The sequence below is a fragment of the Pocillopora damicornis genome, chromosome 8 (genome assembly GCF_964200805.1).
Source record: "Pocillopora damicornis chromosome 8, jaPocDami1.2, whole genome shotgun sequence".
Lineage (NCBI taxonomy): Eukaryota > Metazoa > Cnidaria > Anthozoa > Scleractinia > Pocilloporidae > Pocillopora > Pocillopora damicornis.
The window spans coordinates 23917480-23941156 of record NC_142677.1 but is presented as its reverse complement, the minus strand read 5'-3'; the positions used below and the strand labels follow the sequence as shown (position 1 = coordinate 23941156).

Below are 23677 nucleotides of genomic sequence, written 5' to 3'. Positions count from 1 at the left end.
GGCTCACGAATGACATCACACGACCATTTTGGAGATGAAAACACAGTAGAGGAAATTCGAAATCGATTCGCTGAGAAAAGCCACTTTCAAAGAGTTACGAGCAGATTTGGTTGTTTGAACTTTCATTCTTCTTGCTGAATAATCCAGAGATCATGGCCAGCCAGATGGAAAGTATCCTTGACCAACAACCAATCGAACACTCTCCAGAGACATAGATATTAAGGAATACTTGCAACTTGCTCCACTAGTTTGCTGTAGCTAATGTGATTTTTTTCTTTTTATTGCATAGTATTCTCATTTATAGACTTAATATAGTTCTTTCACTCTGAAATTCTATGTAAGTTGTCCGAGCCAAGTTCACACTTTCTATTTAAGAAAGACACAAAACACTTTGTGAACATGGCAATATGCCCTTTCTGAGACAAAATCAAGGGTTCGACTTGTAGTTTGTCACTGTTATGAGCTATATCTGATCCTTAACTCTGCCTTTCAAAATTCAAGAACATCTTTTTAATTTAAAGGTGAGTATATTTGTTTCAAATTTGAACGATTGAGGTTCCTAATTTGAAGTTTTGTAAAATTCAATTGAAATAGTACTAACCACATTATAATATATCAGTTTGCAGCAAAGGATTTAGAAAGAAAATCCAAGAAGTGTGAAAAAGAAGAAAAAGCGGAAAAACTAAAGTTAAAAAAGGTATCGGGTATTTATGATTGAACTCAGCTTTTTGAAAAGCATGGCTGAAATCAAAACCATTGGACACCAACTCAAGCTGTATATTTCATGCATGGCCTCAATCAGTCCTTGAGCCAAAGTAATAGTTTTTTCAACTCTCAAATAGAGGTTCTTTAAAATTTTGTTTTGGTTAACATCCTGTATTCTCTACATTTGATTTCTGCTGAAAACTAGTACAACTTGTAAATGTTATCTTCAGGCTATCCAAAAAGGGAATATAGAGGGAGCAAAAATACATGCAGAAAATGCCATAAGACAAAAGAATCAGGTAATCAAACCATTTATCAAATTCTGACTATATATCAAATAATCAGTAGTGGTAGTGTTAGAGATAAAAACTTTCTATGAGACACTATGTAAGATGTATTTGAAGATAACATCTGGACCATACTTTCTAGTAATTTTCACCCATGTTTTTGTATTTCAGTACTAATAAATTGATTAGAATGAGAGAGACAGGACAAGTCAATGTTTATATTGTTTCAAAATAGTACAAAATTGAATATACACTTAAGAAATGTTTAATGTATAATGACCAGTCATGGAAATTAACTTAAAAGTTATGAAGACCTTGGGTCAATTAAAGCTTGTTAAAAGTTTCATTGAAGAAGGTGTGCTATCCTTTAATAGCAATGTAATGAGATTTCAATAATCATTTTCATTGCAGGCTCTGAATTTTATGCGAATGAGTTCAAGAATTGATGCTACTGCATCACGAGTGCAGAGTGCTGTTACTATGAAACAGGTATAATTGTTAGTTAATATAAGTTGAGTTATAATATGCAAAGCATGATAATTCCAATATCACTTTAATTACTGGTTGTAATATAAAGTTGAAGTATGAAGTAAATTTTTATGGATGTCTTTAAATCTATTTAGTTCAATCTCTTAGACTGTGATTGATACTGACTGTGTTATTGTTACTTTTGTAATTTCCAGGTGACAGGCTCAATGGCAGGTGTAGTGAAGTCAATGGATTCAGCAATGAAATCCATGAATTTAGAAAAGGTTTGTCTCTATTACAAAAAATCTAAAGCTGTATGGAAGCTCTGGTCCTTCATTTGCTTATTGATAATCTGTTTTTGGTTTTCAAAGTATGGTTTAAGTATCCAACGTCAGTCCTGCAAACCCCAGCATAATAGTCAGAATAAATCTAATGCAGGTCCCCTCAAGGATTTAGGATAAGTTTCTCTTCAATTTACCAAAACTCATTCATGATTCTTGAATAGTTAATAACTCCCCTTCATTTGATTGTTGAATATTTAACAACAGGTGTCTGCTCTGATGGACAAGTTTGAACAACAGTTTGAACATCTGGATGTTCAGTCAAGTTATATGGAGAATGCAATGAGTGACACCACAACACTGACAGTGCCACAGGTGAAGCTATGTTCTATCATGCATTGAATTTATTATCTGTACTGTTACACTGCAAGTACACTTAGATCCTTTAAAGAAAACAGCCCTTAGAGGTGTGAAGAATTTGCTATAATGTCTTATGTCTTATGTGGTGTCATGTCTTAGTTCAGAGCACTTAAATACTTTTTTGCAAATTTGAGGTGGTTCCAACACCTGTTCTTAGCATTTAAAATTTAAGATGATAACATTCTGAGTGTCATGAGGCCAATTGTTAAGGTGTCTGTGGCTAAAGGATTTCAGTGAAGAACGTCTTTGATATGTTAACACATGAATATCATGCTATAGTGTTAGTCCTTGGTATGGGTCCCAGCTGTCACTGGCTTACAATGCTGATTCAAGTACATTCATTGATAAAAATTTCATAAAAACAACATGTCTTGTAGACTCCAATCAGTTCAAAGCTATGCACTGTGCAAGACTTATTTTTAGTTGTTGATACACTCTCATGTTCTGAAAAGGGAAAACCACAAATATGTCCATCACAATAGGACTGCCTAAACTTGGACTAAGACAAATGCACTTACCTACTGAAGATACCAATAATATCACGATTCTCGTTTTTGTGCTGTTCTTTATAATTTGTAGGGACAAGTTGATAGTCTTATGCAGCAGGTTGCTGATGAAGCTGGGTAAGTAAAATGAATTGGTGTAATAATTTAATTGCTTTTCCCTTCTCTGGCAAAGTGAAATTATTCCTTTACCATACTGGTTCTTATGACTACAATCAAACTTACAACAGTGGAAGAAAACTCAGGGTTAATTTTTACTTAATGACTATTTTATAGTTATGTAAATTTGTATAACATGAAAATTTATGCTATCTTGGTGATATAATTTTTTCTTGCATATACACTATTCCAGTTTTCATGAATGTGTATGTTTCAAAATCCTATCTTCTCCAAATAGCTTGGAACTCAACATGGAACTACCAGCTGGACAACAAAGTCAGCCAATTGGTACAGCTTCATCTGCTTCTGCAGAGCAGGTAAACTACTGTACATGTTACACTACCATGAAGTTTAGGTTCTGTAGTTAAAGTCTTTAGCTGTAATGCTCATAGTTATATTTCAGTTCCTGAGTTCTCAATAAAGAAATACACTCTCAATCTGATTTATAACAATTACCAGCATTAGATTAACTCTGTGATATCAGTAATCATGAGTGATGTTGAGATCACAGAAATGTTGTGTTTAGGTGTCATATAATGGTTACTGGTATTATTTACAATAATTTATAATTATGTACCAGTGATTTAACTTGCTTTTCAGTTACAGGCATGATTCACCCTTGTTAATTTAAATTAAGTTAATTAATAGTAAAATAATTAAACATTGTTATAACATACTTCATTCAATCTTTGCAGGATGAGTTGTCACAGAGGCTGGCTAAACTACGACAATCTTAGGACAGACATGTATGAACAAGTCATTGAAAATAATCAATGTCTGGTAGTAAATAAGAGATTTGTTTTTGAAATTCTTGATCAGTGAAAAACACAGCTCTGTACCATTTTATGCACTTGAGCTTAACATTTGGTCTCTAACCTAAGTTGCATTATTTGCCTTTTGTTGTGAACAAAAGTACCAGCAAGCCCACTTGTATTCCACTGACAAATTTACAGATCTTTTAAAAGTGCTTTTGAAATTTGCTTTTGCTTTCTTAACAGTTTTATAATTTAAACCTGATTCCAGATTTTATACATCAATGAAAGGTTGTCCAAGTTTCTTTCAAAAACAGTATTTGATTGACAGGCATCTACACAGTTGATGTGAACTGAACTGTGATATGTATTTTGGAAAATTCTTCAGACCATTTCTTATCAAAATTTGTGAAGTTCTAGCCATCAAATTAATGATTAATCTCTTTTCTAGAAAGCTTAAAGGTTTTCCAACTTCACTTGACTAATATGTTTTTTTTTGTGGAGAGGGGAATTATTAAATAAATAAAACTTGTAGAGAGCTGCTTGGTATGCACTTTTTCAAGAGAAAATAGTTGTTCTTCTCTCTTATGTATTCACTGTTATTCATTTCCTGGCTAAGCAGTGAAAATAATTACACCTTAGTGTAGAACAAAAAAAAGAAGAAAAAAACACACACACACAGAGGCAAGTAGATTAGTACATAGAACACATAGGGGAAAGAATCTAATTAATGAAAAGATTCAAAACACATACATGGGAAGATTACTACAGCTTGCACTGATTCTGTGTAAGATGATTAATCTTATACTTTAGTTGTGGTTGCTTTTAGGATCAAGCAGTTTGGATATGGATGGCTGTTACCATGATTGTTGTATAGCCATTCTGATGGGAATTTTGTTTTAACTGAACTTTGTTCATTCTTGATAACTTCTGGTTGGACAATGTTCATTTTAGGTAATAAATGATCTAAAGCTATTTCCCTTTTATATAATATCTGTTCAAGCTCAAGAAAACAAACATGTTACAACTTAGCCAATGATGTGTTGTGTGTCCAATATGTTACATGATTGGTTACCCCTTCTTAAAGAAATGATCTTCCTCTCTTTTTGTTAGCATTACTGTTAAACAAGCCAAAAATGATCTTTGGCAATCATTAAGTTGGGCAACATCTAACCTAATTATCAGTGTAACGTGGATGCTGTAGTCTCCAGTCCCTTCCCATCAAGTCCAGATTTCCCATAACTTCAAATTTCTAACTTTGTTATTTTTGTCGAAGGTCATGGTAAAATGTTAATCACACAGGTTGGGAGAGGTCTTAGATGTTAAAATGTTTAATTCCCTTTTCAAAAATAAGTTCCAGTAATGCTAGTAGGACAAGCTGAGTCCAATTCAGTCTGAAATTATATGCAAAATTTACGAAATCAGACAAACATGAAATGACAACAGGTAGTGTAAAGGGTAGTATGAGGGTAAAGTCAAAACCACCAACATGGGAAACTTTGAAAGTTTTGGATCTTTTAGACCTGTACACTTTACAAAATAGAACCCTGAGCCCCACTTTCTTGAAAAATGGAGCATGACAATTGTCCACTTTCTCAAACTGTTTCTGTGGAATTGTTTCTAATCTTCATTTTGTCCATGCAAAAAAGCCTCTGCCAGCTGAGTGTTAATTAACAATAGAATACAATAATAGTGTACAATGACAAAATTTATTTACATTAAATTACATAACATGCCTTGAAGTAATTAAAAGTGACATGCCCCAAAGACTACAGCTTAACTTTGTTTAAATAACCAGCCCTAAGTGATTAGCTTCATGGTGATTAAACACTGGGAGTCAAACTGGAGACCATTGCTGCAAATTCATTGGCCAAAATTTCTTCTCTCAGGCCACCAGAACAGTCCCAGCTTGGAGCACTACTTTTAGACTTGTGTGATAAATAATTTTTAAAGAGATCAAACAAAGATTACACTCTAAATAAGTGTTGAAAAATTACATGATTGTATTATTAATAATAATAATGACGGTAATTTTTTCAAAAAATTCAATCTCATTAGACAGAATATAACAATCTTTCCCATTTAAAAAAATAATTATAATTACATCAATTGACCACTTCCCCAATGGTGCTTTTCAGGGCCAATACAAACAAATTGAGAAAAACATTATAAATAAACAAATGTTTAAAAAATCCCAACTTACTGGAGACAGACCAGTTGGTTAAGTACAAAGCGCCAAGAAGTTGAACTTGGAATAACCGAAAACAAATCTAACAAATAGCAGGGTGGAGGACTTGAACCTCAGGCCAGCAGATTACATGACCAGCACCCTAACCACTCAGCCACACTGCCTCTGTAGATCATTAAAATCTACACAATAGAGGAAATCATAACCCTTCAATCCCAAAGAGTGACTACTTTCTAATCTCCTTGCAGTATCACTGCTTAAATTAAACATTATGGACACAAGAATAATAACAAAAAATTGACCCTCCAAGTTGCAAATTCTCCTGGTTGGTACCATGGGCAATTCACAGAGAACTGTGTGGAAATTTTTTTTTTTGCTGATGACTGGTGTAAAGGGTTAAAGTTAATTAAAATCTTTCCTATGTTGACTTCTATGCTCAACACCCAACTGGGGGAACTTCTTTCCACCAGTTATCGGGGTATAGGTGCTTCATAATTTCAATCCCTCCTTTAGGAATTGAGATATTGAAGAAGCCAAACTTTGCTTGAGGAAGTTCTGGTTCAACTAGCTTAGCAGGAAAGGAGTGATGAGTGCGATAATTCAGAGCAAAAATCCAAGACTCTAATCCTCTTCTTCTCATAACTCCTCCATGATTGTAGAATGCAAATAAGTCTACGGTTAGTGGAAGACCCTCTTTTTCAATGACAATGGTTCCACTTTGAATCCATTTGTTTTTCACTTTAAGTCCTGCAGCTTTGAAGGGAGCGATAAATTCATTTAAGGTCATATGTGCAAATCTGTCTTCTCCATAAAATCCAATATCCACATCATTGTCCCATGGGAGGGGTCTGCCAATCCGCAAGGCTCCCCATATCGAACCATACATTAGCCAATGGCCTACTTTCATTTTATTTAAAATCATGTGAATTTGATATGTGAGGTCAACTAGTGCATTTAATTCTTCTTGGCTGTTTTCACACTTAACAACAGGTCTCCAGAACCAGTTCTTGTAGTAAGAATAACTTTGTAAATTTATCTCAACATAAAGCCCCACAAGAACAACTAAAAGTACAATGCGAACTAGTAATCTACGTTTCCTCAGTCTCATTTTTTCACTTGTATGACCTCCTTATCAAGCTGTTGTGTAACTAGAGGCCACCAAAATATCTGTGTAGGAATAAAAATTGTTTGTCAACAATTTTTTAAAAGAACTTATCCTTTAATAAAGTAGTTTAATTAAATGAAGATATCTCACTGGTGAACACAGCAAATCTTTTGCATACCCTTTTTCAAAGTGGCAAAAGTACAAACTAATCCTGACCCTGCCACATGCAAAAGTTTCAAAACCATTGAGATAAATTCAATTATGTTAAACTATTCAGCCTTGTTCTGCATACTGGATAATGCTAAAATTCTTTCTGTTTTGGTACAAATCCCAAGACATATATTTAGCAAAAAACAACACTGAGAAGTTGAGTCACAAACCAAAAGCAAGTGATTTACAGGCTGGTCTCAAGTTCTCCCAAGATGTACAGTGAATTGGTATGCTTGTTAAGAAGATTCCTCATTATTGCACTGCACATGTATCCTTTACTGAGCATAAAAATCACATAATCAGGCAAGTGAACATGCAGTTCGTTGCTTTTGTAAGATAGCGATGGTTTATTGGTATGGTAAACAATAGGATTTTACCCAATTAGAGCACACCTACCATCTCCATTCATTCTTAGGAAAACCCTTCATCATATTTTACAGGGATAAAAAAATACATCAATCAGTATAGGTAGGGGGCAATGCCTCACACCGTGGGAAATTGTTCCCCATCCAAAAAAACAAACAGATCATTATAACAATGCATGTTTATCTTTCCTTGAAACTGACCATAAAAGGAATTGTGCAACAATTTTCACCTCTACAAAAATATGATCAGGATTTTTTTCCAAGAGTCATCGACAATCTCCAACTTGTCAATCCTTAAAAATCCTTTATTTTTTGGTTTGATTCTTCTGACAAATTTCTATTAAAAAAAATATTACTCCTTTACATCTAGAATAATTTTGTATATTGCAAAACGCACATCAATATTTATGCCTAAGAGGACTCAGGCTGAACACAACCTTATCCAAAAACCAGGGGTTCAGAAAATTGAAGGCATATATTTCACAATTAAAAGTGGAAATCATAAACATCACAAACTTGTGTTAGAAATTTCAGGGCGAACAATTATTAACATTGCCATCACAAATAATCTTGTTCCATTTTCCCCTTGCTACTGTCATGTCCCCTTTACAGATTGGTTGTGTGATCTACACACCACACTCCATTTCCCTATTCTTTGATGTGAGAGAAGTTAAATGTAAGAAAATAAATAAATTTGTGCTTTTTGTTCTGATGATCACCTGAAAAATTAATCGCCTCACAATCAGTATTGTTCTGATTGATTCACCCAACTCTGGTTATTAGCTTGTATTCTGAGTCACCTTAGATGGAAATGCACTTAAAAGTTAAAACATTCAGGATTAAATGAAATGTAGTTTAAAAAATTTTTCCATTTCTGCCTGGGGAATAAGAGACTGGTTATCGCCAACTTGGTGCTATGCCCCCAGTTAGCTATTTACCATCTCATATCTGAAGTGTGCTCATGCAATAATAGCTAAATATTCCCCTCAACTTCAAATTAGAAATTATTCAATGACAAGCAATTAATGATAAGCCCAAGGAAAACAAACCTCACTGTTACCCCTAAAGCAAGCCAGTGAGTGTTCCGTTATGACCCCAACTCCAAAACAGAAAAAATTATTTGCAGTGATCACCTCAAGATGTAACTTAAAGGTATGTTTTGTTAAAATCTCGAAAGCTTTCGGCCAAAGTTTGTTCTTTGCAGGAGAAAAATTGTTAAATAACGAAGATAATACGTATAGAACTTTTTCCGTGTGCCTCATGGTGTCACAGTTGGCGTCATTTCTACGATCAATAAGGTTATAAATAATCGAAAATGGCAGCCAAATTTTTTAAATAGGGTGTATTTCAACTGGTGATCAATAAGTAATACTTTTAGGCTCAAGGTTGGATTTTAAGACTCCTCAGGGAAAAATGTAATCATGGAAATTTACCGAAAGACTTCTAACGTAACAATACAGAACGTACTTAAAATTCTAATATGAAATCGCAGAACACAAGCTGACGTATTGTTTATTATGGCGACTGACCTACTCAAAGAGCTGGTGTTCAGGCAGTGTTCACTCACTTGGTCATACTACCCAATTTTTACAACCATTATGCAGAAGCACTTTCATTTGTTACTTTTTGTTTAAAATGGCCCCCTACTGGAACTAATTATGAGTCTAAGCAAGAATAATTCAATTCCTCCACCGGCTATTAACGTTCGCGTGTTAAAGTCTAACAGCAAGTCATGATCCATGGCGAAAACGGCGACCTTGCGCCTGCTTTAGTCTAAAGTCTTTAGTTTGGTTTAGTCTTTAGTCTAAACCATTGATAACAGATTGGAATAAGATGAATGGCTTTTCACTCACCTAATCTTCACAACACGTGTCCCGCAAGAAAAGCTAAAGTAAGCTCAAGTAAGATTCCTAGCGCCTCTCATCGTCGTGCCCATGCGCAAAAAAAGTAGAGGAATGGGATTCTAATCAGAGGAACTGTGTGAATGGTACCTTTGAAAAAAAAAATAATGTAAGAAAATAAGACAAAACAAAACAAGAAAAGCAAAAAAGGAGAACAAAACGAAAACAAAAACCAGAACTCCCTCAGTTAGCTTAAATTATCCTTTAAACTATTTATCGTTTGTTTATTTATTTTTAATCATGATCTCTTTTCGTAACGGCAATGGGTCATCTTTTACAGTTGTGTACTTAGTAGCCAGGCCTTTGATTTGGAGTGAGGCATCTAGTGCATGATGACAAGAAGCAGCGAGGTTTGTATAGGCAATCACATGATTTCGAGTGCATTTTGGAATAACTAAGCACGAGTAAATTTTTTCAAAGACTAACAAAATTTCTCTACAAGCTCGTGCAATTTCGTGGTTTTTTTTTCGGTCAATACAACCGCGTACGATCAAAACAATAATATAGAATAATGTTTTCATATTTAAGGCGCAAAAAAGTTCAAAGTCGGGCTTAACAGTTCAAGGAATTGTTCAGTCCGGTTTGTTACTTCTTTGCACTGAATTAACCCACTTCTGCATTTAATTACCTGAAAACTGCATTTATCTTAACCAATCAGAACTGAGTAATTTTTTTTATGTATCTTATTAGTACCATAACAAGGTCAACCTTAGCCTCACTCCTGTTCAAAGGCTTGGCAACCAAGCACACAACTGTAAAATGGCCTATTGAACTGGTTGGAGTCAAGAGTTTAAAGGCTAAATCAGGGCGTTGGCCGGGATATGTCGATTTCATTTTTAGCTTGGGGTGAAAAGCCTTGTGTTTTCCTAATGTAGTTTCTTATTGCCGATGTCAGTTTGATATAAAGAGACGCGATCTCATCTCTGTTTCCCAATAAATTAATCTTACCCACAGGCAACAAAGGCTCACATCATTTTTACTCATTTTCCGTGAGCAAAAAGCCATATGCGAAAGGAAAAGCGAAGTCGACCCGGGAAAATCTAAAACTGAGGCCTTGCCGTATTCACCGAGAGGTCAATACGGCTGGCTAGGCTGAGGTTTGAGATTTTCCCGTTGTGACCTAACTGTTGAAGAACATTTCTTTAGAGACAAGAAATGAATTCTAGTGAAAACACCTTTCTCTATTTCTTTACCGAGCTCAAAACTTACCATCTCTCTTATCCTATTTACAAACATGACGCTATCGACATTGCAGATCTTAGCAGTATGCAGGACGGGCTTCATATGTAACTTCGAAACAGACCTCGCTCATCATAGAGTTTCTGTGGCTCAGTGGTAGAGCTTCAGAGCCCGGAATCCGAAGATCTGAGGCTCGATTCCTTAGGGGACTCAGACGAAGTTGACGTTTCGAGCGTTGCCCCTTCGTCATTCACTCTGACGAAGGGCTGACGCTCGAAACGTCAGCCAGTTTGAAACGTTTTACGGTGGCGAATTTACGTTATCAACCCGTTGATTATACCAAATTATCAAGAGTATATGAACTGTCTATAATCTCTTGTCGACTTTCATCGTTTTCATGCACTCTACTAAAATGAACCAGACCCTCCAAGAGCGAAAACTGGGCTAGCTGATAAGCAAAGGGCTGCAGGAATTTGGTAGGTCCGGGGGCAGATTGGCAGTTTAATTTTGATCGGGATGTGAAGTCAAGTTTCGAAATGGATCTTTGTGGGGTTACTCCAAGCTATGGCCTAAATATATATGAAACTGACGAAGCTCAAGACACCAGTGTCTCGAGCATGATCATATTTAATTTGCAGCCGTTATCGGGTGATGGACCAGATATCACGCCTTTGGAAATTTACAATTAGATGAAACAAGTTTTGCTGGATAGCACATTTCATAAGCTTTCCATTTATGGTGGTTGCACTGTAATAATGTTTCGGGACACCCAAAGGTCTACCAGATCCTTAATCCGAATCTGAATACCATGGAACAGCAAGCTTTTTTTCGTTTTGTTTGTTTAGCACGTGGTGGTTTCTTCTTCTAAATGTTTTTTAGTTCACTTATTATGAATGATCACAATCTATGTAAATACCTTGCAGTGTTGTGGTCGATATTGGTTTTTGTAGTACGTTTCCTTTCCCACAAAAAATCCGCGCAATATTTTTCACTCGTAAGTAGACAAATATATCCCAGATATTGCATTCAACCTATATTTAGTTTAGAAACACTTGGTCCTGGTTGCTCAACCACGCGAACTTACTTTGGTGGAACAGCCATCTTATAAGAATTCGTATGATTTGCAATAAACACCCGCATACTAAAACAGGTGGATAACGAAAGTCCTGAGGCTGAATTTTGATGAATATAGCACCATAGAAATTATAACCAGCTCAGGCTGCCAAAATTGAACAGGTTCCTTTCAAAAATTCAGTCATCAAAATCGGAAAACAGTGGCACATATCAAAGTATGAGTGCAAGATCATTAAAACACAACACAGAAATGAGTGCAATATTGGATTACTATATGAGTAACTGGACCCCGGACGCTGTGTTGAAAGCTACATAACTTTACGGTGAAGCACGCTATGTGAAAGACGACCGACCGGTGAATTGCCTCATCTTATTCAATTTAAATGACCTCACATGACATTTGGGATGGTAAACAGTCCTTAAAATGCACGTCTTAAGTCCTTCAAATGTACGACTTGTAAACTTTAAAAAGTGTCCAGCGTGGATCACTCTCGGCTAAAGCAATCAATGAAAGGATATGACTTACTTCCTGAGATCACACTTACAGAACAGAGCAGAATAAGTTAGAAACTTACCGATAAGTAAAAAATTAATATGATAAAGCTTCATATGAAGAAAATAACCATTTCCAGAAAAAAATTATTAAGGAACCACTTAAGACACACTGAAAACTCACTAAGGCTCTTGAAAAGTGTCAAATAACAGCCAAACATTCCAGCTCAACGCCTAAACAGTCAGAAAACGTGAACGTTTTGATAAAATTTGAAACTGTTTTCAAACTTTTCGAAGCATACTGATAACGCAATCTCAAAGTTTTCGTGACGTGAACACCAAAGTCAATCCCTAGTCCAATATTCGACTCCCTATAAATAAATTTCTCTCTTCTTAGGAATACTTTGCTCGGACGATCTTTCGATTAGAGCATATAACCATGAGATCTCTCTCTTGGCTTCTCTTTACGATTTTCAGTTTGTTATCGTCGTGTTTACTGCTCGTGAGAACTTCAGAAACCGACGGAGTCGAGACCCAAGATAGCGCTTCAATACCCGGTCATCTAGAACCGCTTGGTTCAAGAAACACAAAGCACTCTTTGGAAGTAATCCAGAATTATCCCGACCCAAAAACCTTCTTTGAGACATATGTGGTTCCTAGCAAGCCAGTTCTCATTCAAAACGCCGCAAAATTGTCGACAGCCTTTTATAAATGGAGTGATGAATACTTCTTGTCTCGTCCCGAAGCGAGCAAAGAAAAAATACAAGTAGAGAAAAGAAAGAAAGAGGAACGGACAGCACCTTACGAGGAAATTCCCTTCAGCGAATTCGTTGAGGGTTACAAGGAGAAAGATATCTATATGGTGAGCTCTGTTCCCGAGTTTATGAAGTAAGTTTAAATGAAGTAAGTTTAAGCCAATTTTGAGGCGATTCTTTTCTCTGCTTTATGTTATTTGTTTTATTAGCAATTTCACTACTCTCATTTAGTTAAAAACTATGCTTCTCCGTGCTGTTTCGACCGGGCCAATACATACGAGACACGTCATTATCTTCTTGCATTTTTGTATTTACGTCAGTTAGTTTGGGATTCCTGTCTAGCCCGATCTCAGGGACAGGTTTACATCGTAGAATCGAAAACACCTGCGGTGGTTTTAGGACTACCAAAGTCATTTGAATACATCCTAAGCTCAACAAATTAGAAAAAAAACGGCATCGTTTAAGCTCTCAAAATAATTTCATCTCGTAATAATATTATACCGCTCTTCCCAATACACCTGCTCCGACGCATAGGAAATATCAATTACATGTAGCATTAAACAAGACAAATTATTTGTTCTTCGTGCTAAAGTATTTGATGTTGTAATAATAATTTTGCGATTTCTTTATAGTTTAAGGTAGAATTACATTTAAATGACAGAGTTATATTTGCTCTCAATTTCAAATTTTCTTTCTTTCTCAGAAGCGATGTTCTTCTTCCCTCTCCTCTGTTGTGCCGTGATGTAACAGAAACGTCGGACATGTTAACTGATGCTGTGAGTTTAACCTCTTGTTTTATATTTCTGTTTCTTTGGAAACCATAAAATGAATCTTTCTTTGATGGATGTGTTTTAGATGATGTGGTTTAGCAGCGGAGGAACTAAGTCTGTTCTACATTTTGACGATGGACTGGAAAACATCAACTGCTTGTTTGCTGGAACAAAGGAATTATTATTCATAGATTATCACAAGTATAAACATGTGGTAGGAAGTGAGAACATGATATTGCTTTGATAAACAATGATAAAAGCTGCCTGGTTTATCGTTCGTAAAGTGAGGGCTGCGATACCTCCTCCACTGATTTATATTTTGACTTTTTTATGTTTAAGTAATTAAACAATAGCTTCCATTCGGGGTGGGAAAGTGCTCAGATATTTGTCCACGGACATTTTCTGTTCCGAAAGAAACAGGTTTCCGAGAGCAAAGCTCAAGGAAAGCTGTGCGCTCCGAATATTATTAACATATTGGAAGACTCTCATGACACTGGACGTGAGGTGGATGATTAGGAATTTTACCGGATCTTCCCCTACAGTTTTAGACGCGGCATATTTGCTTACCTGACACGATTACACCAATCTTGCTTTAGCAAAGACTTTTTATACTTTTTATAGATTTTAATGAGTGATATTCGAGAGCACATTTTTCAACCACCACAAGGACGTTGATGTTGATGTTTCGTTCCCGACCAACCTTTTTGACAGTAGTACTCTTTCTTGCTGAATCCGCTCAAAAATTTAGCCAATACATTTAGTTTCAGTTTTAAATCGTGCATCCGGGTTTTGACACGCTGATAGATTTTGCTGCACCCATAAATTTCAAGTTTCAAGGTGATATAAACAGATGGACGTAAATAACATCTCTATACTGTATAATTCATTTACTTTATAGTTCTACGTAAAAGGAAGTGATACGGAAACATGTGCTCATTGATAATAAATCAGGAGCTATAACTTTTCAACTAATAACATTTGATCGTGACAAACTGTAAAATATATGTTTTCTCTCCAGGTTCCCATCGACTTCCCGGAAGGAAGATACTCTGGTGTTGATGTTGATAGGTAATCCTACTCTGTCTCACATAAGACGTACTCCGAAATAATTCATTTTTCTTTCCTGTTCAGCGAGAGAAAAGTTGACTTTTTCATTTGCGAAATACCATAAAAGGCTTTCAAGCTGGCGGCAGCCATAATTCAGATAATAAAACTTACCTGGATAAAAGTGAAAAGAAGCTTTTGGGATTATAGTGGCTGAACCAAAGGGAGAGTCAAGGTGGGGGGGGGGGGGGGAGGGAGGGGGATACATACCCCTTTTCCTTCGGACCTTTGGGTTTCTTCAGTTACTTGTCTGACACCAAAATTCTTGACACGACAGGATCACAGGTTAATATTCAACCTGAAGGTTTTAACAATTATTTGTCTTAAAATATTTCTTAGCTTCTTTAGGCCCTTGAGTGGAAAAAAAATCAATATATTTTCTGTATCTCCCTGATCCATCTTTGAGTCATGCTTTCTTTGCACGACTAGTTACAGCACCTCACACGATATTTGAACTTCTCCTTTTTATCTACTGATAATGTTGTGTATTTATTTTTGTTTTCAGAGTAGACTTTGTGAAGTATCCTGGTCTCATTGATGTCGAATACTACAATGTGACGTTGAAAGCCGGAGACTGTTTGTATATCCCTCACAGATGGTAACTAGAAAATGAATAACTTGAATAACTAACTAATAACGCCATGTTTTTGTTGCCGTTAGGTGGAATTGTATAGAAATCAAACTGAATACTGAGACTAAACACAATATACACCTACAAACAGAAAAATAAATTGGTTGGGTCACAGTAAAATTAACAGTCAATTAACAGTCAATTTTCTCTAGGCCCCTTCCCCCCTCCCGCTCTGTACTCTTAGCGACGACTGATCTCCCCTCCCTTCTTCTTGAAAACCAAGTAATCCCCACAAAATCTTCTGATTCCCACCCCCCTGGAGACAGTGATCCCTATGTGGTATATTCTGACTGTGAACATGGCTTTCACTCGTTAAACGAGTCTCTAGATGACTGAGTTAAGTGACAATTATCCTGTATAGATCCTCAAACGCGAAAAATAATAATAATAATAATAATAATAATGATGATGATGATAATAATAATAATAGTAATGATAAAAATTACAATTCATTAGTACCAGTGACGGTGTCTCCCGTGCGGTCATCAACTCTCTACTCGGAGTATGTACATTCGTGGTACCAGAAAAACTGCTACCTTACCAGAAGTGTTCCTTCAATGAAAGAAACAGATCTAAAATTTATAGGCTAGGGGGCACTGTTGTCCCCCGGAAATGATGTATTTATCCCTTAAATGTATAGGTTTTTTCCCTAAATAACTAAGTACTTAAAAGTGGGTACACTTCCTAACCTGTTGCCTTTGACCTGAATTTGCCAGTTTTTTTTAAACTCTTATTGAATTGTCATCTGTAGATATAAATACAGAGAAGACTTGAATTTAATCTTAATTATCTGTGATCTTTAGATTTTACAACTCATATGGTGATTAAATTCAGTTCCAAAACAGTAGATGGCGTGTGTTGTTCTTGGTTGTTTTAGGTTTCACCAAGTTCGTTCATATGATCGCAACATAGCAGTTAATCTATGGTGGCAGCATAAAGCAAACTTCGTTCCAAAGGATTGTGAAGGAATGAAACAAAATCAAACCCTGGAAAAATTTACGTTCACCACTCTAGAGAAACTCATCGAACAACCAGAGGAAACTTTGATGTAAGTAAGCTGGATTGATGCACTTTTACTTGGTTTGTAAGGCAGGATTTCGGATTCAATTTTTCTTTGCATGGGAGTAGCCGTTTTTATTACTTTTGAGGATGCGTTCGTTTGCTTGAAGATCGTTTAATAAGTTGAAGAAACACGAAGTATATCTTTTTTCTACTCAGGTTACCCTAAGTGCGAAAAAGGAGTAAATTAACCCTTTGAGAAATGCTGTTACATGATAAAAACGTGCAAGCTTTTGGCTTTAAATTCTGCTCTTAGTGGATGCAATAAGAAACGTTTTACTGACGCCTAAGAACCGGAAAATTTCAGTGAGAACTGACCAAGGACTCATCGTGCTGAGTAAACTGCATCTTTGTTTGCCTTACAGGAATCATTTGAAACACTTTCTCGGCAAGAATGACAACATTTCATTCAAGACATTTGTCAAAAAACTAAGAAAGGTACATATACTATGCACTAAAAAATACCAATGCTTCAATGTGATCAATATGTATTCATTTTTTTTATGTAAAACTGTTAATCTGGATTTTCGTTCGAAACAGCTGACCGACTTTAATAGTACCACAAAAAAGAGAAAATAGTGAGTCCATTGTTTTCTTTTATGGTAATACTGAAATAGATATGTACCCGTATCGAAAATATGTAGAGTACAGCATAGCAACAAAGGGGCACTAGAAAGGATTAAAGTGGAACCTTAATTTTTTATTTTTCCACACATTGCAATAGAAAAAAAAACAGTATCAGAAAAATTTTGAAATAAGGATAAAATTGAACCATTTTAGAAAAATTAACTTCAGAAAGGAGCCCATTACTAGGTAATAGGCTCCTGTTTCAGACAAATGGAGAAGCTCTAGTTAGCTCTATGTTTTATGCAGGTCTTTTAAACTTCTTTAGTTTTTGCTTGCCGGTAAAGTTTTTCGTTTTCGTTTATCTTTCTCTCATAAAGTTTCTCAGTCTCTCTGCTCTTGTTTGTTAAAATCGCAACTGACGTTAATCATTTCCTATAGCGCTTTGTTTCGTTACATTTTTGTCTTAAGTCCAATTGACGTTGCCCAATGATGCGATGCACTGATCGTAATGATCACGTGATTACCAAATTTTCTTTCTTTTAGGATCCTTATTTTGGTAATAATAACATCTTGACGTGGACCGAGGACATGAAATCAACAACCAAAAAGGTACCATTAAAAAACGTCACCATACTGAAACAAACATCTTCCTCGTAAATCATTGCACTTACTGTACACGCTCACTTCCTTAAATGAGGGAAGTTATTTATTCGTGGTTCGTCTAAAAATGTTGTAGAAGCCGGTTTTGGTAAGTTAAATGTTACATTCATACCCTGATTCTCGACAAATCTATTTGTTACACCACCCAGCTCTTCAAATTGATGGACACAGACGAGGACAAGTCTTTCTCTTCGGCTGATCTTGAAGAACTAGTAAAAGCTGATGATGTAAGTGCAACTGGAAAGAGAAGGGCAGTTAACCTAAACATTTTGCCATTCTAGGAAAAGAAGTGCGATCAGAGGAACTCTGCCATATTAAAAGAGAGCAACAATTGTATTATTTTGCTTTCAAGACGACATAAATTCTATTTTCTTGTTGCTTTGGTATTATTGGAAATTTTTTACAGAAAAAGTAAGAGTTTCAGAAGCATTGGTTGAATTATCAATTGATTAATTTGAACTGGGTTAGGGCTGGGGAGAGCCTTTCAAAAATTTACGTTTCAAAATACCAACAGTTAGTCAGAATACTATCTTCAAATTCTTGTCGTTACAGAGTTAATTTCGGTACAGAGACTAGTTTCTTCTTGTCTGTTATGTTAACACTGAATCTGATTCAATTTAGGAAACCATACGCGCCCTGACAAATGAATACTTCAGGCTTGGTGACCTGATGGAGCACGCTCAGGGGAAACTTCAAGAAAACAATGAGTTGTATGAAGAGGATTATGAAGACGGTGCAGGAGATGGAGATTATGACATTCAGCCAGTGAAAAGGTCTGGAAAACAAAACTCCAAAGAGGAACTTTGAGGAACAGTTTAGATATGAAATAAACAACTTTTTCATAGCATCTTTGGATTCCTTTGTGATGTGAACACTCTATTTTAAACACTTCAAACAAGTTTGCAACCAAAGGGCCTGAGGTTCAATTGAACCCCTCTTTGTTAAGAGAAAGTGATATCAGTGACAATAAAACAACAAGGCACCCCTCCCTGGACCCGAATATATCACCCATCCCTTAACCTGTTATGCTGATGAAACATAATTCGCGACCATTGTGGCACACAGGAAGGACTGGGTAAATATAGGTCTTGAATGTAGGCCAAATAAAATGTTGTATATTTAATATGCACTTTTCGCGATCGTAAACAGTGAAATCCATATCATGGGTAGCTTTTATCACGTTCGCTGTGTACTCTCTGATTGAGAATTGGAAGTGGACTCATAGTTTAGGCCTGTTCTTAAAATAGTACCATTAAGGGGGCGTTATTTTAGAAAGATAGCAGTTTTAAACGCCAGATCTAACGCAGCCACCTTTTTGCGCCTTTCCTACCGTCTCAGCTGATTTGGCGGCAATGCAGAAATTTGAGGAAAAGTACGGCTCATGGTGCATCTTGAAATTTTTGCTAGTACGACAACACGCAAAAGGTGGTGCTGAGTCTTGTGATACTTCCCATCAGCCTTAATCCCTACTATTTAGGCTAGGCTACCAAGGTACACTGATAAATCCAAGATGGCTGACACGCGGGGTCGTGCATCGTCTCCAATACGAGCAAGGAACCGTTCTCGAGATCGAGAACGAGAAAAAGACAAAGAACAGGAAAAAGAGCGAGAAAAAAATGACCAGAAGCCTACGATTGATAGGGAAAAGGTACAGATTAGATCGTTGTATTTTGTTCCAGAAACAACGAAGACGATTCAAAATTGTTGCACTTTTATCAACCGCGTGTCTTTGTTTATTGGCAGACCTGCCCGCTGCTTCTCAGAGTGTTTTGTAACCAAGGCCGACATCACAGGTAAGATTGAAATAAAGCCGCTTTTCGTATCTCGTAATCAGAGTTTAATGTCAAACCTCTTTGAACGAATGCAATCTGGTAGTCCTTTTGTGTGGGTTATTTTTTTGTCCCACAAATTAGCAAACGAACTGAGTTGGAATGAAGTTTAAATAGTCCTGTGTTCACTTACCAGATAAGTTTAATGTAATTTAAGGTAGATACACTTCGTGGTAAATCGCATTTTGCTGAATAGTTTGGAATTATTCTTTTTTTCTCTCGATTTGCTTCTTTACTACTTTACTTTACACACTGGTTTATTATTCTTGATCCTTTCCTCGAGTTTTTTCGACTCTCGAGCTGTGTTTTCAGCTAATTGTTGAGTGAATGTGGTTAATAAAGCTCTGGCGGTCAATAAAAATATTTAAGTAGGATTCATTTTTTGTCATCCCTCACAAGCAAATGGATAAAACGTCATGTGTCTTGTTGTGCTCTTTGCTTGATTTGCAAGAGGGAAGTCATACCTTTGTTTATAGACAGTTGTTATTGTATGTTAGTGAGGAGACAATGGTTCCCTTTTTTTCAAGGCAAAATGCTTTCTTTGGCCTGATCAAAACTACCTGTAGCTTGATCACTTGTGGCTTTTCACTGTTTTCATGTTAAGGTGCATTTATTTTCCTTTTGTTAAATCTACACAAGGTCAGTGCCTATAGCTTTAGATCTTCAATTGTGGCTGTCCTTTTCTATTCCAAGAGAATCAGCACTTGGCAGCAACTACTTTTCATAAGTTCCCTGTAGCTATTAAAAACATAACTGAGTACAATTCCTTCTGTTGTAGTGTGAAGAGAAATCTTTTATGTAAGGAACTTTAAGCAGCAAATACAATTGTTTTTCTTTTTTTTTATGTATATTCTTTTTTTAGAGTTGATTTATAGTGTATTAATTGTAGTTGAAGAACCTTATTTTGTTGGATACTCTGTAATAAATCATCATCATCATTATTATTTATGATAACATCAGGTTAGATGAATATTCCAGGACAGCTTTACCATCAAACGAACTCCAAGTGTACACATGGTAGGTTAATTTTGTGCTTTGTTACCAGAAGAATTGTGAGAGACATGGTAACCTAAAGGTTATTGCACTTGAGTCTGTGTCAAGGTTTGGGTTCAAGACCAGGGCGGATCATGGTGTTATGTTCTTGGGCAAAATACTCATCTGTCACAGTGCTGTTCTCTACCCAGGAGTTGAATGGGTACTGGCAAACTGTCAGGATAAGCTGATGAAATTCTGGTGGGTAACTTGGTGATGGATTTGTATCCTATTCAGGGGGGATTGGTGATACTGCAAGGAAAACTGTAATAAGCTCTAGCTGGGTGGATCACTTGGCTTGAGCACAGACTTCATCCTTCTACATGTGATCAATACGCAAACATGTTTAAAATACCTATAATTGTAGGATTATTAGGTGGTGGTCATGTGTGCTTAAAAGACATGCTAAGGGTTAGGTGGCTGTGAAGTGATGCAAAGATAATGATGAAGGGTTTGTTGCAAAACAAATGGAATGCATACCAGTTCATTATACAGTCTCCTGTTTATGCTGTGGTTGGGAAACCTCAAATGCATTAATCTTGATTTATTTTGTAGAAATCTCTCTAGGTACCAGTGGATGGAATCAGAGTGTTTCTGTTTTGTGATAACATTGCTTATTTCTACTTCATTTTAGGAAAGATGCAACTTTGAAAGAGCTCATGAGTCTTGTCAAGGAAGTCAATCCTGATGCAAGGCGCAAAGGCACAATATTTGACTTTGCCATTGTATTTCCAGATGCTCGTCGTGGTGGATTCATCATGAAAGAAATTGGTTCAACTGCAGCAGGGCGTAAAGGGGCTGATGACACTGTCACACTAGAGTCTAAAAAGTTTCAAATAGGAGATTTCATTGATGTTGCTATTCAGACTCCAAGGATGGCAAGAAGAGATAGACCCTATTGATAATAACACAAACATTTCTGTGATTTTTGCTTGTTTGTAGATATGTTAAGATAGGGGGTCTGCAAAGACATTTCATGTGTTTTTATGCAATATTGGTGTCTATGATAATTTTGATATTTTATTTTATTCTTTCTGTGAACTTGATATATTTTTCCCCTTTTTTTGAAATGTAATGAAGAAGAAAGGGTGTATAAAACTGCTATTCTGAAGAAACAAATTTCCTCATGGGTGAAAAAGCTGTCAATGCCCTAAGTTGTGCATTTTTACTCTTAGATCCTCTGAAATAGAGTTTTGTAACTTTGGAATAGGTTTTGTTCTCATCTTAATAAAACCCAGTTTAAAGCTGATTTAGTAAGCCTACTTTGATACTTTAACAGAGCTCTTAATTTTGGTAACACTTGGTAACCCAACACCACCAACTGATCCTGCACGGCTTGCTGGAGATCTTGGCGATATGCTTGGTCCTCCTAATCCTCTGGCAATATACTTGGATCGTGCTTGTTGGGAACTTTTCATGAGAGGAATCTGATTAGAGCTTTGAATTGGAAGACCTACATCTGGGTTGATTCTGTAATTGTGCACTTTAGCTGTGGAATATTTGTACTATGTTAAAAAGGGCATTTTTTTTTTCAGGCTGTTGTGGGAAGAATTTTTTTTAGAGCATAAAATTGATCTTCACCATGTATTTACTCAATGTTGGCCCAGTACATGTGTGGGATTGAGTTTTATATAATAAGCTCAGTAATGCATGCATTCTGATTGGTTCTCACTTATGATCTATTGGAGGACAGACTTATAGATGATGTCATCATTAAAACTTTTTTAAATTCTTTATTATCTAAAACAAATAGATTCCAAGTTGTGTGTCTGTTCAGTAATAGATCACAGAGGACATCAAAATGTGGTAAGAACTTCAGTGACACATTCAGCTGTGCCTCATGTGCCACTATTTTGTTCTTACCACATTTTGACGTCATCTATGATCTATTACTGAACAGACACGGCAACTTGGAATCTATTTGTTGAATAGTTGTTTAAAACTATAACTGATTAAAATCAGTTATAACTGCCCCTGTATTAATGGATTTTTGTATCAAGCTTACCCATCAAATCAGGATACACTTCTGTCACATTATTCAAAAGTGGCTCAAATGAAGAAACTTCCTTTCCACTGATGGCATCAATCTTTTCTACAGGAAGAAGTAGTCCTTTCAATGGTTATTCTTGAATAGCTTTTTCATTTCTCTTTTATATGCATTTTTTTTCTTGGAAATGCTTTCTAGTCAACAGGTAACAAAAGACACATTTGCTTGGTTACCCTTGTATTTAGAATTGAGTTAGATATTGTTCTCAACTTTCATGACCATGAAATTTACTCTAAACTATAAATGACCTAAGTTGAAAGCTAGGCATTTACCCCCTTGTGTAGGCCATATCCTGATTAACAATCTTAGAGCAACATCTCTATTTGCAATAATTGTAAATTCTGTTTTGGAATATTTTGGTTCAATATGTTACTCTCATGTCAAAACAGATTGATTTGAAAACATATTTTTATCAATGTACACTAATGATTTAAATAAAGAAAAACAAAGAAAGAAAACTTACTTAAAACTTTTAGTAACACAAAGTTTGCTCTCCCTTGAAGATATTGGGACGCATATTGATCCGGTGGTCTTTCATAAATGGTTTTCAGAGAACCATTTTCATCCGCGATGTCTATAACAGCTGCAAGATAATGTAAAACGAATGACAAAATACAGGCAAACATCGCAGTGAGGTATTTAGTACGATTGCCTGCTTTTTCATTGGAACTTAAAAAACAACTCCATTATCCTCGATGGAGGAATAACAATTTCAACAGACTGAAATGTTTGGTACCTTGTTTTTCGCACCCGCATCTCAGTTTGATGTTTTTATATAAAATGACAGTTGGACAGAGGAGGTTGAAAAATAATTTCTGGTTGTCTGCAAAGTCGAGGGAAACGATCAAGATTGAGCTTAACTATTGAAAACAACAAGGAACTATTTTACTTGAAAAATCGAAATAAAAGGTGACACTTACCTCCAAAGTGAATCGTAATGAACGACATTTCAATAGTTTGAGACAAGTTGATCGTCAGTTTTGACCAGTATATTTCGAGTGATCAAATGAAGTAGTAGTCAAAGCAGCCGGTTAAGCCTCTACAAATACATTTTGCAGGACTTTTGAGTGGCCGACGTTTACACGCGCTATCGTTTGTGACGTCACAAATGAAGCAACCGTGCTGATAAAAATT

General features: G+C 36.0%; 5 protein-coding genes across 6 annotated transcripts; 3 read left to right on the top strand and 2 right to left on the bottom strand.

Moving 5' to 3' along the window:
- Nucleotides 1-7: 7 nt before the first annotated feature.
- On the top strand, nucleotides 8-4612 carry LOC113665913 (charged multivesicular body protein 1b). Its single transcript, XM_027181647.2, has 10 exons — nucleotides 8-171; nucleotides 502-521; nucleotides 620-697; nucleotides 936-1004; nucleotides 1404-1481; nucleotides 1676-1744; nucleotides 2009-2116; nucleotides 2741-2784; nucleotides 3062-3140; nucleotides 3519-4612. Exons 1-10 carry the CDS (start codon nucleotides 153-155, stop codon nucleotides 3558-3560), a joined length of 606 nt encoding a protein of 201 aa, XP_027037448.1. The 5' UTR covers nucleotides 8-152; the 3' UTR covers nucleotides 3561-4612.
- Nucleotides 4613-5265: 653 nt separating this feature from the next.
- Nucleotides 5266-9429, bottom strand: LOC113665902 (ribitol 5-phosphate transferase FKRP). Of its 2 annotated transcripts, none has more exons than XM_089180578.1 (2): nucleotides 9297-9429; nucleotides 5266-6930 (listed from the first exon to the last, which is right to left on the bottom strand). In XM_089180578.1, exon 2 carries the CDS (start codon nucleotides 6869-6871, stop codon nucleotides 6200-6202), a length of 672 nt encoding a protein of 223 aa, XP_089036704.1. In that variant the 5' UTR covers nucleotides 6872-6930; nucleotides 9297-9429; the 3' UTR covers nucleotides 5266-6199. The 2 variants fall into 2 exon arrangements, with proteins under 2 accessions (XP_089036704.1, XP_027037438.2); XM_027181637.2 differs by lacking the exon at nucleotides 9297-9429 and adding an exon at nucleotides 7475-7610.
- A 3018-nt stretch (nucleotides 9430-12447) lies between these two features.
- Nucleotides 12448-18482, top strand: LOC113666032 (bifunctional peptidase and (3S)-lysyl hydroxylase Jmjd7). Its single transcript, XM_089180573.1, has 10 exons — nucleotides 12448-12977; nucleotides 13548-13620; nucleotides 13700-13828; nucleotides 14633-14682; nucleotides 15224-15316; nucleotides 16227-16397; nucleotides 16774-16846; nucleotides 17519-17584; nucleotides 17785-17862; nucleotides 18257-18482. The coding sequence occupies exons 1-10, from the start codon at nucleotides 12529-12531 to the stop codon at nucleotides 18440-18442; spliced, it is 1368 nt and encodes a 455-aa protein (XP_089036699.1). The 5' UTR covers nucleotides 12448-12528; the 3' UTR covers nucleotides 18443-18482.
- A 628-nt stretch (nucleotides 18483-19110) lies between these two features.
- Nucleotides 19111-21745, top strand: LOC113666000 (histone deacetylase complex subunit SAP18). The gene is made up of 4 exons (XM_027181748.2): nucleotides 19111-19283; nucleotides 19379-19428; nucleotides 20425-20481; nucleotides 21131-21745. Exons 1-4 carry the CDS (start codon nucleotides 19146-19148, stop codon nucleotides 21396-21398), a joined length of 513 nt encoding a protein of 170 aa, XP_027037549.1. The 5' UTR covers nucleotides 19111-19145; the 3' UTR covers nucleotides 21399-21745.
- On the bottom strand, nucleotides 21478-23641 carry LOC113665991 (uncharacterized protein CXorf65 homolog). The gene is made up of 5 exons (XM_027181737.2): nucleotides 23464-23641; nucleotides 23280-23366; nucleotides 23007-23126; nucleotides 22502-22588; nucleotides 21478-21985 (listed from the first exon to the last, which is right to left on the bottom strand). Exons 1-5 carry the CDS (start codon nucleotides 23489-23491, stop codon nucleotides 21756-21758), a joined length of 552 nt encoding a protein of 183 aa, XP_027037538.2. The 5' UTR covers nucleotides 23492-23641; the 3' UTR covers nucleotides 21478-21755.
- Between the last annotated feature and the right edge of the window lie 36 nt (nucleotides 23642-23677).

Coding starts and splice junctions, on each gene's coding strand:
- LOC113665913 (XM_027181647.2), top strand. Junction 1,005..1,403: donor CCATAAGACAAAAGAATCAG/GTAATCAAACCA, acceptor TTTTCATTGCAG/GCTCTGAATTTTATGCGAAT. Junction 3,141..3,518: donor CATCTGCTTCTGCAGAGCAG/GTAAACTACTGT, acceptor CAATCTTTGCAG/GATGAGTTGTCACAGAGGCT.
- LOC113665902 (XM_089180578.1), bottom strand. CDS start 6,871: ATGAGACTGAGGAAACGTAGATTACTAGTTCGCATTGTACTTTTAGTT.
- LOC113666032 (XM_089180573.1), top strand. CDS start 12,529: ATGAGATCTCTCTCTTGGCTTCTCTTTACGATTTTCAGTTTGTTATCG. Junction 14,683..15,223: donor TCTGGTGTTGATGTTGATAG/GTAATCCTACTC, acceptor TTTTGTTTTCAG/AGTAGACTTTGTGAAGTATC. Junction 17,585..17,784: donor TGAAATCAACAACCAAAAAG/GTACCATTAAAA, acceptor TACACCACCCAG/CTCTTCAAATTGATGGACAC.
- LOC113666000 (XM_027181748.2), top strand. CDS start 19,146: ATGGCTGACACGCGGGGTCGTGCATCGTCTCCAATACGAGCAAGGAAC. Junction 19,429..20,424: donor AACCAAGGCCGACATCACAG/GTAAGATTGAAA, acceptor TGATAACATCAG/GTTAGATGAATATTCCAGGA. Junction 20,482..21,130: donor GAACTCCAAGTGTACACATG/GTAGGTTAATTT, acceptor ACTTCATTTTAG/GAAAGATGCAACTTTGAAAG.
- LOC113665991 (XM_027181737.2), bottom strand. CDS start 23,491: ATGTCGTTCATTACGATTCACTTTGGAG. Junction 23,127..23,279: donor ATGCGGGTGCGAAAAACAAG/GTACCAAACATT, acceptor ATTATCTTGCAG/CTGTTATAGACATCGCGGAT. Junction 22,589..23,006: donor TGTGTTACTAAAAGTTTTAA/GTAAGTTTTCTT, acceptor TTCTTCCTGTAG/AAAAGATTGATGCCATCAGT.